We start from the raw sequence: 15,424 nt of genomic DNA on the forward strand, positions 1-15,424 counted from the left end.
CTTTGGAAATCGAGGTCCCAGAGTCTGGAGGAGGACAGGAGAGGCACAGGATCCACGTTGCCTGAAGTCTAGTGTGAAGTTTCCACCATCAGTGATGGTTTGGGGTGCCATGTCATCTGCTGGTGTCGGTCCACTCTGTTTCCTGAGATCCAAGGTCAACGCAGCCGTCTACCAGCAAGTTTTAGAGCACTTCATGCTTCCTGCTGCTGACCTGCTTTATGGAGGTGGGGATTTTATGTTCCAACAGGACTTGGCGCCTGCACACAGTGCCAAATCTACCAGTGCCTGGTTTAAGGACCATGATATTTCTGTACTCAATTGGCCAGCCAACTCGCCCGACCTTAGCCCCATCGAAAATCTGTGGGGTATTGTTAAGAGGAAGATGCAGAATGCCAGACCCAAAAATGCAGAAGAGCTGAAGGCCACTATCAAAGCAACCTGGGCTCTCATAACACCTGAGCAGTGCCAGAAACTGATCGACTCCATGCCACGCCGCATTAATGCAGTCATTGAGGCAAAAGGAGCTCCAACCAAGTATTGAGTACTGTACATGCTCATATTTTTCACGTTCATACTTTTCAGTTGGCCAACATTTCTACAAATCCTGTTTTTGTATTGGCCTCAGGTAATATTCTAATTTTCTGACCCACGGAATGTCGGATTTTCATTTGTTGCCACCTATGATCATCAAAATTAAATAAATAAACATTTGAAGTGCATCAGTCTGCGTGCAATGATTACATATAATGTAAAAGTTATACCTTTTGTTCGCAATTACGGAAATAAATCAAGTTTATGAAAATATTCTAATTTTCTGGCTTTTACCTGTATATGTCTGTGTATTTTTCACATATTACAGGCATCAACATGCAAGTCTGCGTTGTGTCATGTCACAGTACAGTAATGAACAGTGGCATTACATGTTTGTATAGTGTTGCATGTGTGCCTTTGTGTCAGAGTGCTGTTAGCCTATCGCTTCTACTAATGCAGCCTGTCCTCTTTGATGCTCCAAACTGAACCCCCTGCGGTTCAGTGCAGAGGCCGGTTAAAATGCTACAGTCATCTTGTGTCAGCGACTCCTCTACCTCCCATATTCTATTAGGCCAGGCCAAACAAACCAACACTCTGTGGAAACCCCACACAATAGAGTTGTCTCTTTGGCTTTACTGCGGCTGTTGTACATCGGAGCAGCTCTGTTAAGGTCTGAATGGCCACGGTGTCTGGAAATGCTGTCAGGGACATTGTGTACAATGGCTTTTCATCCATGACATGCCTATTTTGAAATTGATTTTGTCTGTGTGTGTTTGCACAGGTTCAGTGCAGATACCGTGGGAGCGTGCCATCTCCCCGAACAAAGTGCCCTACTACATCAAGTAAGTGCAACATCCGGGTCTGCATTGTGGAAGTGAATGTACTTTTTTCATGGCAGGTTAAGTGGCTGGATTAAAGTGGGTAATTTCTCTTTCTTTGTACAAACTGTAATGATGAAAGCTGAGTAGACACAGTGCACCTTTTGTACAATGTTTTAACTCCCACTACACATTTTAATGGGCCTTGCAGCACTTTGTACGGATCAACAGACAAGCCATGACATCGCTGCTTACACTATAAATAAGCCTGAAACCACAGTTATTGTTGTTCATGAACATTTCCAATAAAGTTCAGTCTTCTGCAATGCTGACAAAGGAGGAGAAAGGTACCATTATTTTGTGCAATTCTATTGTGAATGGAACACTAGAAGAAAAAAGACACAGAGGCAAAGCTAGAAGATTCCATTTTATTTAAGACACAACAAATAAAACACCACTCCAACAATGGTGAAACATACCCTCCATAGTGTAGAATGGGTCAATAACTGCTTTAAGTGAAACTCAACCGACCAGGAATTCAACCATACCAGAGATTAAACAAATCATTAGACAGCTCAAACATAAATAGTTCAGCCATTGTAACTCCTCTTAAACTCTGCATCCAAATACAGCCAGTCTGGCAGAAATTAATTGGGATTTAAAGCCAGTGAGTTAAAATCATTTGGTTTTCACAGCTCCACACCAAACTTCACTGAACTCTGATATTTCTATTTAAACCTACTGTAACTGGCTGACTAGGTGATCCTGAATTATTCCACTTTGGTTTTGTTTTTTTTTGTTTTTTTCACGTCGATACAGCCCAGTAGGGGGTAGGGCTGTAGAGTACAGCTTGTTCCAATGATGCCATTTCAAAAAGACAGTGAAGCATTAAAGTTAGTGTAGACCGAAATCTTGTAAGTGCAAAAACAAACAAACAAACAAAAACTGTCACAGTTCCTTCCACCAGACAAAAATGTGAAGATAGTCAAGCTAAAAGTCAACAGTCATGTTTGGCTTTACATGGGATTCAATCTCTGCACTCCCAAGAGAAACTCCTCCATCTAACCTACTTTGCCACTGCATTCTGTTTTCACTGTAGACTTTGTTGCTCTTTATACCATCTCATCTGCTCCGGGCGAAAACACCCGTATTTGACTCAAATCTCCCGTTACGAGACCGATTTAGTAAAGGCTGAAAACAAAGCCAAAACAGTGTACAGAAGTCTACTTTACTCTCAGATCACTTGAAATAGAACATGCTGACAGGTTGATGTGTAATTTTTGTCCAGTGTTGCCCAAAAGTATACTGCCTAACCCATCTTTAATGGCTATTATTGTCATAACTTGATAATCTGACTGGATTACCTTTCTGATTTTGCTCTAACATTACACTTACATTGGGCTTTACTCTCTTGATGTGGAGGTTATGCTGCAATGACCAATCAGGAGTGTTTGATGAATCTACCCCAAATACATCAGACACCATATAAATCTGCAGTGCAAATCACAAAAATCTTTATTATCTATTTTAACTTTGGCTATGTTATCCACACTTGTCATTATTTTTGTGGCACATAAAGAAGACATCTTGTTTTTCCAGCTGGAAACGAAATCCATCAGTGAGGGCACCAGGCCTTTTAAATCGCTAAAGAAATCAGAGATGTGGGTGGCATTAAGAGGTCTTCATTTAGCTTTTAAAGCAAATACACCTTCAACAACAAAATCCTACCCAAACCTAGATTCATCTTTTTTTTCCTCCTGTATAATAACTGTTTACAATATAATCTACTCTGACCACAAAGAAGTTTAGAAATAATTTAAATCTAGGGATGAATCATGGGAAAGTTTTCTTATCTATAACAATTATAAGTAAAAAAAAAATAGTTTGTCTGTTTCATTGTGAGATAATGTGTCATTCAGATGAGCAGATTCAACAGTGTAGATTATAATAAACTGTTATTGATGGTTCAGCACATATTTATTCACATTTTAAAACATCTTTGCTTTGCCCAAACATTTGTTAGTGGGGATAAATACTGAGGGATTCAAAAAGAAACTCTATTAAGCTACCGTGAGGCCTATTTGCCTCAGTACTGATCTGTTTATCTGTGTACCTCATCAATACTCTTTCCCTTCAAAGCGCTACTGGTTTTGTCAATGAACTGTGATGTCTCTTAAGGTGCGTGTTCATGCAGGGAGGTATACGTTTGTGTTCAGGATTGTAAATGTGCAAGCATTTACTGTTCATTCCTCTGCAGATGATTTTATTAATCGTTGCAACGAAACCACATGGGTCTTATTTAAGGCTGCTAGTCAGCTCTTTATGGGCTGTATGACTATTCTAGTGAGGACAGAAGTAATATCTGAATAGCACTCCACTGGGTACCAATCAATGAGTGCTCCCACAGGTAAAATGATGAGTGCTGCCCTCAAAGGCCCCTTGGTCCTGGCAGAGTTCCTTCTTTGGGGTTTCTCGTGTATTTTTCTGTCCTTTTTATTGGATCTATATCATAGATGGTACATTCTGTGAATGTTCCCAGAGAGCTAGTTGTGGGACAGGAAGGTGGTGTAAATGTATGTTTTTGCTGCCGGCATGACTTGGATTTCATTTCATACTTCTGACTGAAGTCTTTTAAGTCGCTGTCAGTATATCTCCAGCAAGAACAGTAGTGTGACATAACTTTAATGCCTGACTGTGAACCCTTCATCATGTTTGACGCATGTCTGCACTTTCCAGGTCTAAAATCTCTGTCTTTGCCTTGATCTCTCTGACCTGAAAAATGTGCACCTCCACTCCTGCCTGCTTCTTGAAATCCTCCCCCTTTGTTTCATTTCTTTTTGACAGCCATCAGGCCCAGACGACGTGCTGGGATCATCCAAAGATGACAGAACTGTATCAAGCATTGGGTGAGTAAGAACACAATTAAAGCACCCTCGCGCTCTGTCACCCAGCACCCCCACTGGGCTGCAGCAGCACCAGTAGCATGGCGCCACATGGGGTTCTGCTTTGAAGGCTGTGTCACACAGCTCATTAAGGGACCTGTATTTCAAACACCTTAGGGATTACATCGCTACTGTCATTAACCTATGAGGCCCAATTTGCCAGCGCTGTGATTGCTTTTCGCTTAGCCTTTAATTAATTGTGATTAAACGACATCGTGTGTTTTACTGTTAATCTGATTTGATGCAGGGAGCTTGCAGGGGAGATAGGCAGCCTGTCGCATACACATGCTCAGCTGGATAAGTACATGCATGGGCATAGACACATGCACAGATGATGTTAGTAATCTAGTAAACGACTAATGACTTCTGCAATGATGTGATAAACAGGGGGAGCGGATAGCGATGGCTAATTCCTCAGTAGCTGGGTGGAGTGGTGCAGGATGGGTTTGTTTTCTCTCATCTCTCTAATCTCTTTCTATCTCTCTGCTTCCATTAGCGGATCTGAACAACATCAAGTTCTCGGCGTACAGAACAGCAATGAAACTGCGTCGAGTTCAGAAGGCTCTGAGACGTACGTACAGTGTTTCACTGATGATTTTTTTTCCTCTGTGGCAGCACAGGAATGGCTTGTTAAGTGATAAACTGATATCCTGCACCATCAGTAATCCACTATGACAAGCTTTCTTGGGGAATGAGATACAACGATTAGCTGTGGCACATTTCTTTATTCAGTTGGACAAAGAATCATCTCTCCTTTCTAACTTCTTGGATAAGTAGTCGGAAAATACTTTCTGCTATTGACTTTGAAATGTCACTAGAGCCACCAGAGCTCCTCAACTACCAGATCCCTTGCTCATTTTCATCATGGCCTGCATCGTTAGCATGCTGGATAATTAGCTATTAATTGGTCCATTTGAGTTACAAAATCGAAGGCAATTAGTTTTTGCTGCATGGTTGAAGCTTGATTGTGTGTCCCTTCAGGGCCTCTACCTCCAACATGGCCCTACCTTCTTTCACTCTCCTTCTCTTTTTTCTTCTTCCTAACATCTACTTCATTTCCAACATTTTGAGTGTTCAAACACCTCCTGACCTCAAATCTGCTTATATGAGACCCTGAAAGTGGTTGGTTTTGCACATTTTATTATTCGTGTTCCTCCTTTTTCTTTACCTACTCTACTTTCTCTTGTAACCTTCCTGCAACCTTCCCTCCCTTCCATGTCACGAGTTGCTGTAATAAGAACTCAGCATGCTCTGAAAAACCTCTTTCAGTGACTTTCCCACTTTCTGTCTCTTGCCCACTTTCTTATCTCACCCTCCTCTGGTCTACTAGTTGATATCGTTACAGAATTTAATTGCCAGGCTGACTTGATAACTGCAGAGTTCTTACTCTTTCTCTTCTCACGCGTTGTGAATGACTGAGCACTGCTGAAGAAGAGCCCATCAGAAATGCATTTTTAGGTGATTCCCTCCAAACGCTGAGAGCACTCCTGTTATCTCCTCTCTCTGTTCTACCTCATTATCGTGCTATCCAATTATACCTGGCATCAACGGACACCCTTTTAGCTCCACTCCTAGGGATGGGCCATCAAATTAGTTTAGAAGAGCGAAATCAAATTTGTGTCACTACTCTTGAAACATCTGGTCGGGCTTAAGTGGGCAAAAAGGGTGAATAGGCACCGCTGTCGCTTGTGCTCTCATTTGCTGAGGTGAGGATGATGATCCTGCTGTGTGTCTATGTGCGTTTGTGTTCGAAAGCGAAAGTGCACTCATGTATATAAGCGTAGGTGTTTAGGCTTTAGCACATCTGTATGCATGCTTGTGCACATGAGCTATAGGAGAATGACTAAATTCACACATTCATATCACACACAACATGTATCATATCAGAAATGCACTGTACGTGGCTTTATTTACAATTAAACATGTTGCAAAAACAGACACAAAAATCAATTAAACTTCCAAATGCACAGGAAAATAGAGAAGAGTTTAATTTTTCTTGTTCGTTAATGCATTCCTGTGTTGTGTTTAGTGGATTTGGTGGCGCTGAGCAGCCTGGTGGAGGTGTTTCGGGAGCAGGAGCTGCAGCAGGGAGAGCATGTGATGGATGTGGTGGAGGTGATTCATGGCCTGACTGCTCTGTACGAGAGGCTGGAGGAGGAGAGGTCCATCCTGGTCAACATTCCCCTTTGTGTTGATATGTGTCTCAACTGGCTGCTCAACGTCTATGACAGGTGGGTAAGCAGCGGTGAAATGTTCTCCCCAGAGTAGAAGTTTCCCTAAAACCTATTAGCACTATAAGCTGCATCGAGTAACATTTCTTCACCAGCTTTTACACCTTGGAGTTGTGATTCTTGCCTCCCGACAAATTGAAGTCCAATATTTTTTCACTTTTTTGCTCTTATTCAGTCTCCACCAACTCTGGGGAGAAGTATGTCTTTACCTCTAGAGATTATTAGCTTTTCAACTGTGTTGTATTTTTGCAGTTTTTCCTGAGTAGAGGGTGTTGATCATACAGCAGACTGAAAAACCGAATGATCAAAGACTAAGGCACACTGGCCATCATCCAAGGTAGTTATAAAACTTGCCAGTCTTTTTTTTTTTTAGGATTTACAGAGACTGCAAATGTTTAAAAATAAATAAACAAATAAAAAATCCAGATATAGCAAGTTGAAGGCTATGTGAAAACTGGTTGTTGGAGTTTATACCAGATTTCTGTTGATGATTTTTATTGGTTTGAGACACAAGTAAGCACCAGATTACCCAACCAAACTAGTATTGACCAAGTTGCCTTGCCTTGTCGTAATGCTCATAAAGTTTCATTTTATAGCAAAAATTCTGGAGAATTTAAGATCAATACGAGGCTTAATATAAACAGAGCTCCAAAAGTGCAATGTAAGTGTCCTTGCATTATACCTTACAGCCACTAGATGAACAGAGCATGATGTTTCTGAGTCGCACCCTGGTCTGTGACTGAGGGAGAAATTCAGATTTTACATGGACTATTGAGTTTAATGGAATTCACCCGCACTGTTGGATGAGATTTTGATTTGTTATTTTACATCTGGGCTGCCACATTCATTCTGGTGTTTTCCTTCCAAATGAGCACTGAATCTATAGAGGTTGCATGCTAGAAATGTGATGCTTAAGTAGCTATTCACACTACTACTTTCACGCTAATATAAGTCATTATGTTAAGATTGATGTAACCAGTTCAATGGCTTGTTGTACAGACATCTATGAAGAGTCAAACCACGGCTATAGCTCCAGTAACAATGTCCAGGCAGAGGGCCAATCAGCCCCTCTGGGACACAGTAGACACAAATCTTCTTTGACACCAACACTCACTCATCTTTGTTCCTGATTGACTATTTTGTTGTGTCTCCTAAGAGAAACCCCCCATAGCACAGAAGCAGGAATACAGGAGTAGCCCCACAAGTGCTGTAAATTTGGTCGATGGCTCCTAACTACTTGCTGCTAATGAGAGACAATCAGAGACTTTACCCTCTGCATAAATTTCTGTAATTGCTTTTTGTTTTCTAATGAATAGCAGCAGGGAATGTGAACGAGGTGTGCTTTTGTTTGTGCGTCCATTTTTATTCATGCATTTGTGTTTGTGCCAGTGAATGTTCATCACAGTATGTCAAAGGATGATGTGTGTGAGCTGTATGTGCGTGTGCGTCCTCGAGAGGGTGTGCAGGAGCGATGTGCACCCTGAGGAGCCGCCCTGGGGTGCATCTTCCCCGATGTGCTCTTGAACTCCTCCGGATGCGAATAAGGAAGTGCCAGTCATACTCTGCTTATGAGTTCTTATAGTTTCTTTTTTTAACCTGAGTCCACTGGTCTGGCCTGAGTAATTTTTCACTACTTTTGATCCGTTTGTGAATTTAAAAAAAACTGTCCCCTATGGTGTCCAAGCTTTTGAACACATTCAAAGCAATATCCAGGTCTGGAAATTTAAACTCGCTCTTTGATTCAATTTCATACTTCATTGATCTGATGTTCTCTGATGAATGTGATGTTCTTGATTTCTCACTTAACGATTCAAATGTTAATTCGATAAGCCTGGTTTCTGCCAATGCTGCACAGCTCGGCACTCACTTCTTCCAGGGCGTGTTGGAACCGGAGCTGTGGACAGCGATGATGTTTGCTTCTCAAATTCTGTCTTTCCAAAGTAACTTCCTCATATTCGTTTTTTTTTTTTTTCAAGCTGAAAATATATTTAATGTGTGCATATGTGTCCATCTCGCTGGCCTTGCTACTGGCCAGTGATCAGATTATTCATTTAGCAGGGGACACTACTTTTGAGCTTCACTAGCACTGGATATGAGTGTGATTTATGTGTGTGTTTACACTGTATGCATGCATGTGTTTGTCTGTAAATGACATTGCGGTGTGTATGAGCTTGTTATTGCTCTTCTGGGCACAAACCCATGGACACGACGATTCATCAAGTCCCTGTAGTGCCTTAAGTTGCTCTAATACAATTTCTCACGTCTGCACTGACCTGTACTGTACTGCTTTGACCCATGTAATTCCTCCACACTTTGTCCCTCCCAAAAGGGCTCAGACTGTGCATGAATATATTATCATGACCCAGTACACCATGATTTGAGATTACTGACCGTTCAAAAAATGTCATTTTCTTCGCCTTCTTTCCTCTAGTGCTCGAAATGGCAAAATGCGAGTTCTCAGCTTCAAGATGGGATTGGTGAGCCTGTGCAATGCAGACGTCCAGGAGAAGTACAAATGTGAGTCTGTTGTTCGCTCGTGTGCCTAATGCATCTCCTCAATGGCGAACAATGAGCCAAAACAAAACGGCACTGATTGCCACTGTTACATACAGACATCCACTTAGTCTAATGGAGGAAATGAGTGTGGTGCCATAATGGAAAAAGCTTTCTTTACTCGTACAAAATACACCAGTGGCATTAAAAGGATTGCTTGCCAAAGACACTATTCATGTACGCTCTCTTTCAATAGCTTTCACTCATTTTTTTTCCCTTCACAAGTCGACCAGCAAAGAGCTTCGGCGCTCCCATCATCCTTTTTGGATTATAAATTATGCTATAATATTTTACTGTTGCTCCACTCTGGTCTGAGCTATGTTTTTACTGTTCTATTGTAACCCCAGTTTACGAGTCGTCCTATAAGTAGAGGCAAAAATGGAGAGTGAGCATTTGAATTGATGATAGTTGGATCAGGAACAGCTTATACTTTATACAGGATCTGAGACAACACTCTCAAACCCATGCCAGGATTATTCACGTTGACACACCATCTGTGTCAGGTCTAAGACTGAAACATAACAGATTTGCCTTCAATTGAATAGTCCCTGAGGTGAGTCAGCCCTCTTTTCCTGGGTTCAGGTAGACATGTGGTGGCCCTAACAGTCTGTCATTTCTCTGACTGATCTCGTTTTTGCCAACTCAAGACGTCACAGGAATAATATTTGCAAATAAATCTGAAGCATTTGCATCAACCTGCTTTGAGATACAGATGGTGGGTGTTTATTCCATCATCGTCAAAGTGTGAGTTGTGATTCAAGAAAGGAATATGCTGAAATTGCTGATTCAGTCTGACTTTTTGTTGCTACATCTTCAGTTGCTTGCTTTTATGTGACATTTGCCGTCATGATGTGGCATGTACCACTTACTGTTCTGTTACTGGCCTCTCCTTCTAATGTTCACATCAGAAAAATTTTTAGCCCTCTTATATTCTTCCACAAAAACACATTTTTTTGAATATCGAGGGGTAGAAAAAAAAGTCGTTGAAGATGTACATTTTGACTTTATTTTATATTTTTTTCACTTGCAGTGTTTGTCAGTTGGTCCACAACTTTGGTTCCGAGTAAAATATGTCACCCCACAGTTTGCATCACTGCAAGCTGCACGTTTAGGATGTAATAGACCAATATACTGTGATAGTGTCTCCATAAAACATATCACAAACTTGTCTCCATCAAACGGCTCGGTGAGAACATTAAAATTGTCAAGCACACCTGAGCTCTTGTTATGAGGACTATATGAAGGAGGCTATTTAGCATGCAAGTGTCAAAGCAAAGCGCCGTCACTGTAGGGCTGAAAAAGTACACGGAGAGGGGCATACATGGGATGCTTATACTCTCATTGTGCAGGACCCTCGCACGCCTGTCAGCATTCATCTACTCGGTGACAGGCAGACTACCTGCTAGCTTGGTAAAGGCCTCATTCACAACCTAACAAGACTCTTCTTATGCAGCTCTTTCATCTCCAAGCTGACCAGCCATGCCACTAATGCTGATTCAGCCCTGTCTATATGTCACAAAAAACTAGGTTAGGTGAGCTTTATGTCTGAAATTTGAGGAATATTGTGAATAAAACAGATGAACAAGTACATTTTTGCAGTTCTGTTGCTCATCATACAATTTTTATATTCTCATTAAAGTTACACTGTTATTTTTTTAACCTGTTGAAGCCTAGAAGAAACAGTAGAAGGAAATACTAATGCCTTCAGTCAAGAGCTGTAGATGTGTATTCAAGAGCTGTAGATGTGTATGAAAAATGCAGATATGACGGAAATGCACATGCAAATAATTGTTTTTCATGCACTTCACACAGTTAGTTGTTACGCTTGCTTGTGTATAATCAGATTAGTTATTGCATAATTGATTGATGACTGCATGTATGTTGTGCAGATTTATTCCGTCAGGTTTCTGGCTCTGGAGGTCTGACAGACCAGCGTCACCTCAGCCTGCTGCTCCACGAAGCCATCCAGATCCCCCGCCAGTTGGGTGAAGTCGCTGCTTTCGGTGGCAGCAATGTAGAACCGAGTGTTCGAAGCTGCTTTCGCATGGTGAGGACGTGGTTACACACGTTGCTATGCACATGAATAGTATGTAAAACAGCAAATGAAATCTGCCTGGAATGTGTTGTGTGTTTACTTGATCAGAAAATAGTGGTGCAAGACTCAACTGCTGCAGCTGTGATGTTCATATGGATAATAATGGTCTTTTTACACAAAGATATTCACAAAGTGTCAAAGTAGTGTCGGTTTCCGTGTTTGAAATACAAGCTTTATTGCAGTTTGAAGGCCACTTTGAAAACTTGGCTATTCATGTTGTTTTTATGTAAAACCTGCCACGCTATCAGTGAATAGTAGCAAACTATAACCAACCCCCATCTAATTGGAACAGAGCTTGTATAAGAAAAGACAGTACAGATATAAACACTGAATGTTAAATGTAGAAACTTAAAAAATGACAAAAATGATTTGCCTTTGGATGGTTTCCATCAAAAGCCTTAAATTAATGAAAAGAGTGCTATGCCAAGAAGCTGCCAGCTTTGTAAAGTTGCATTTTACTGACATCAGCACAGTGAAACTTCCTACAGAGGAAGGAGAAGCTAAATGTCCCATTTCAGGAAATGGAAGAGTTCATTATCCTACCTAAAGAAACCACAACTGCACCAAATATATTAACAGTGTTGCCTCACAAACATCGCATTAATATTACATGACTTTTAATGCGCATAAACACTGTCAGTGTTCGGTTATGTGTGATGTACTAACTATACATGGGCGGTAAAATCTAAGAAGTTTAATGGGAAAGTTGCTTTTAGAGGATGATCTGCTGGAGTATTGATATGGTGAAGTAAGGTCACAGAGTCCAGTAGCTACTAAGGAGATGTTTTCTGCTGATTGTGTCTGAACTTGTCTGATTGTTCTTGGTTACAGGAACTTTGACTTGTGTCATTCGATTCATGAACACCGGATAACTGCTGAGTTGTTAGGAGCAGGTCAGAGCTTTTATGGAAGGCGGCCTACGCAAAGTCTTAATTCCCTCATTTTCAAAGCAGAGTCTAATTATACACACTCTATTAAAATCAGTGCCTTTCTCCATTTGCTCCATGTCAGGACATTTACGTGCAGATGAGATATCCATGTAATGCGAATTGGGTGGTGACCCATTTGCCCGCTTATCACTTGACTTGGAAATGAGTGACATCATTCGGAGGAGATGTGGGTTCAGCGTTTGCTGCCACCTCACATTGGCACTGACTGCTCAGCTCTGCTGACGGAGGAGCAGATAAAATTGACTAGAGACAGAATAGGCTGAGTAGGCAGTTGCACAGAATAATATGATTTTGCTGAAGGTGTTACAGTACGTGCAGAGGTTATTAGGTCACTTTCAACTTGGGGAACAACTCTGTTTTCAGTAAATGTTTTACACCCTGTCGGAAGTGTTGTACGTTACATCTTGATTGGCAAATACTTGCCATTTAATGGATGTGTAGTTCATGAAATCGCAGAGCTTTGTTGGATAACTGGATTTTTATCACTCTATTTTTTCCAATGATGTTTAAAACATCCCATCTGCTGTGGGCTGCTTTGTGATGCAGCAGCGTGCTCAGCATAGTCAGTGCCAGTTCCAGGTGTTCCGTATGCAGGGGACTGTTGTTTGACCTCCCACATGGAGCGAAGCTGGCTACTCTACTAACAGAGAGGAGCTCCTTCATCCCCAGGAGACTCTACACCTCTGTACACCTCACAGTCTGTGTGATCACTGCACACACACACACACACACACACACACACACACACACACACACACACACACACACACACACACACACACACACTTATTATGTTACTCTGCTTGAGCAGTGGAGGGAGCCCCAGGGAAATCAACCTCTTAATGCATCTCTGATGCAGACTTAATGAGAATTTAGCACATCACGGATTTTTAGCGCTTGGCAAGTCATTCTTTTATTAGGTTGACTTCCTTTTTATCCCACTTTTTGAAATTTTCAACAAGCTGTCTCTTTGAAAGACGGACTACATGGAGACACACCATACTGTATAGTGTACACAGGCTTACAATATATGTGTTTATGAATGTTTTTTTTTTTAATTTAGAATTGCTTCAGCAGTAACAAAAAGCAAAAGATATCCTACAGTGATGTATGTCTTCTTTCACTCTATTTCCTCTTGTTATCTTTTCTATTCTCTTTGATTCAGTGTTTCAGTCTTAGCTCTCTGCAAAACCAGCTTTGGAAAGAAGGCACTCCTTCTTCTCTATTTACTTTATGTACCTGGCCTGCTGTTGATCTATATTTGGGTTGTTTACAGTCTTGTGCACTTCTTTCCTCCCTTCAACCTTCCTTTTCCAGGCTCCAGGGAAACCTGCCATTGAGGTATCTCACTTCCTGGAGTGGATGAGCCTTGAGCCCCAGTCGATGGTTTGGCTGCCTGTCCTCCACCGCGTGACTGCTGCAGAGTCGACCAAGCACCAGGCCAAATGCTACGTCTGCAAACAATGTCCCATCAAGGGCTTCAGGTAGGCGTGCCTGAGTGGGTCCATGAGCATGCATGGAGGTGCTATGTACATAGACTTACTGTATATGGAAACAGAAAATGAAAACCAACAATGCAGATGAAAGTGTAATAAATAACAATAACAGTCACAAGTACAAACCTGTTTCTTACAAAGTGGAAGTACCAGACAGGTGATTTTGTTAATGCTGTACTGAGGGTGTTTCAGGTGTTTTCCAAAGCTGTAGTAAATCTCTCTTTGCTCCCAAAAGAACATGGGCAATAAATTCTCTTTTAGGTACCCTGAAAGTGTTTGGTGCCTGTGATGTGCCAAACATGATCAGCATGGGATCTGTTTTCACTATATTATCTGTGAAAGTGTAAAAATGTATAGATCACAAGGTGTCTCGGCATCATCTCATTCATAACCCGTCAGATTCCACTGTTCTTTGCCGCATGTCATCCTCCATCTGTCTTATCTCCTTTCTTGTCTCTCTTCACTCACCACTATATTAAAGGCATAAATTGTTAAATGAAAAATAGATTAAAGCATTATGAGAGGATGTAGTGATTACATAATATGAATGCAAAAAAAGGTGTTTTGTGCTCAAATTACAGCTTGTTAATAACAAGAAGAACAGTATTACCAGTGGGAATACTGTAAAAGCAAACAGGAGAAGCAATGAAATTGTTTTTATAGTGGCAGCTGGTGTTTTCTGTTTTTTAGGCTTCTACACTGGACACAACCGCAGCTGTGTTTGTCTGGTTGTCCGTCTGTCAGTCCCATTTCTCGTGAACGTGATGTGCTGCATGAGGAACTCATGGAGGGGATCTCTTCAAATTTGGCATAAATGTTCGCTTGGACTCAAGAATGAACTGATTAAATTTTGAGGGTACAAGGTCACTGTGAGCTCACGAAACACAAATTTGACCACAACTCAAGAATTTATATGCTAATTAGGCCAAACTGTGATCAAATGAGGATTTGATGACTTATGGCCAAAGGTCAACTTTACTGAGACGTCAATGTTGTGCATAAACACTACTTTTCTAGCCAATATTCAGCTTCATTTGGGACCATGTTTCACATTTATTCTGATACTGAGTTGGTGACCCCAAATTTGAGTTCCCACCTTAAAATTGTTTCAGTTATATAGATCTTCTCGGTGTTGCTGGGTTCAAATTGTGTGTGTGAAGCATCAACCTTTCAGAATTCGTAGCTTCTCTGGAAACAAATTTGTATTTGATCGGAATCTGCTTTACTGACTCTTCAAAGTTTTCACTACACATATGTTAAGAATCGGGACAGACATGGATGTAAACAGCATCTTTTCTGGTCACTGGAGGTGTATGGCTGTGCAGCAGTAATTCTTGTTTTTACATATAAGAACCTCAGCTTGCCAGCTTATTTGAGATGCCAGAACAAAGATACAGTGTATAATACCAATGGTAATAAAAGGAGCAGATGCATACTCCAGTGTACACAATAATATTCATTTATTGAGGCGAGCTTCTTGGGTCATGCTTGAATGTCCTTGACAGAAAGTTTTTCTTAGGAAAATAATATTGCTCTGAATGTAGTGAGCTGATGCTTTTTTCTTTTATTGTGTGATATTTTTCATCTTCGTGAAATCTGGCACAGAAAAAGAACTGACATTAAATCTATGTAATGAAAAACTGAAAAAGACCTCAAAATCATATATTGAGGAGGAAGCGCATAGATGAAAGCAATTAGAATACATTATCAATTTTAAAAATTACATTTACTAATTACAATCCATGCATCCGACTAAATCTGCATACATGCACACGTTTCTATCAATAAATGGACAGTATATTCTTCTC

At 40.9% G+C, this 15,424-nt stretch overlaps 1 protein-coding gene across 3 annotated transcripts in view; it reads left to right on the forward strand.

The window, feature by feature from the left end:
• drp2 (dystrophin related protein 2) overlaps positions 1-15,424 on the forward strand; it is an 83,156-nt gene that overhangs the window by 56,370 nt on the left and 11,362 nt on the right. For all 3 annotated transcript variants that reach the window (XM_051954473.1, XM_022201778.2, XM_051954474.1), the window contains exons 9-15: positions 1,313-1,373; positions 4,194-4,255; positions 4,788-4,862; positions 6,321-6,522; positions 8,954-9,039; positions 10,965-11,122; positions 13,438-13,604. In XM_051954473.1, the coding sequence (XP_051810433.1) occupies positions 1,313-1,373; positions 4,194-4,255; positions 4,788-4,862; positions 6,321-6,522; positions 8,954-9,039; positions 10,965-11,122; positions 13,438-13,604 (811 nt within the window). The remainder of the gene's footprint in view (positions 1-1,312; positions 1,374-4,193; positions 4,256-4,787; positions 4,863-6,320; positions 6,523-8,953; positions 9,040-10,964; positions 11,123-13,437; positions 13,605-15,424) is intronic.

This window comes from Acanthochromis polyacanthus, chromosome 10 (genome assembly GCF_021347895.1).
Source record: "Acanthochromis polyacanthus isolate Apoly-LR-REF ecotype Palm Island chromosome 10, KAUST_Apoly_ChrSc, whole genome shotgun sequence".
In the NCBI taxonomy this organism is placed as follows: domain Eukaryota; kingdom Metazoa; phylum Chordata; class Actinopteri; family Pomacentridae; genus Acanthochromis; species Acanthochromis polyacanthus.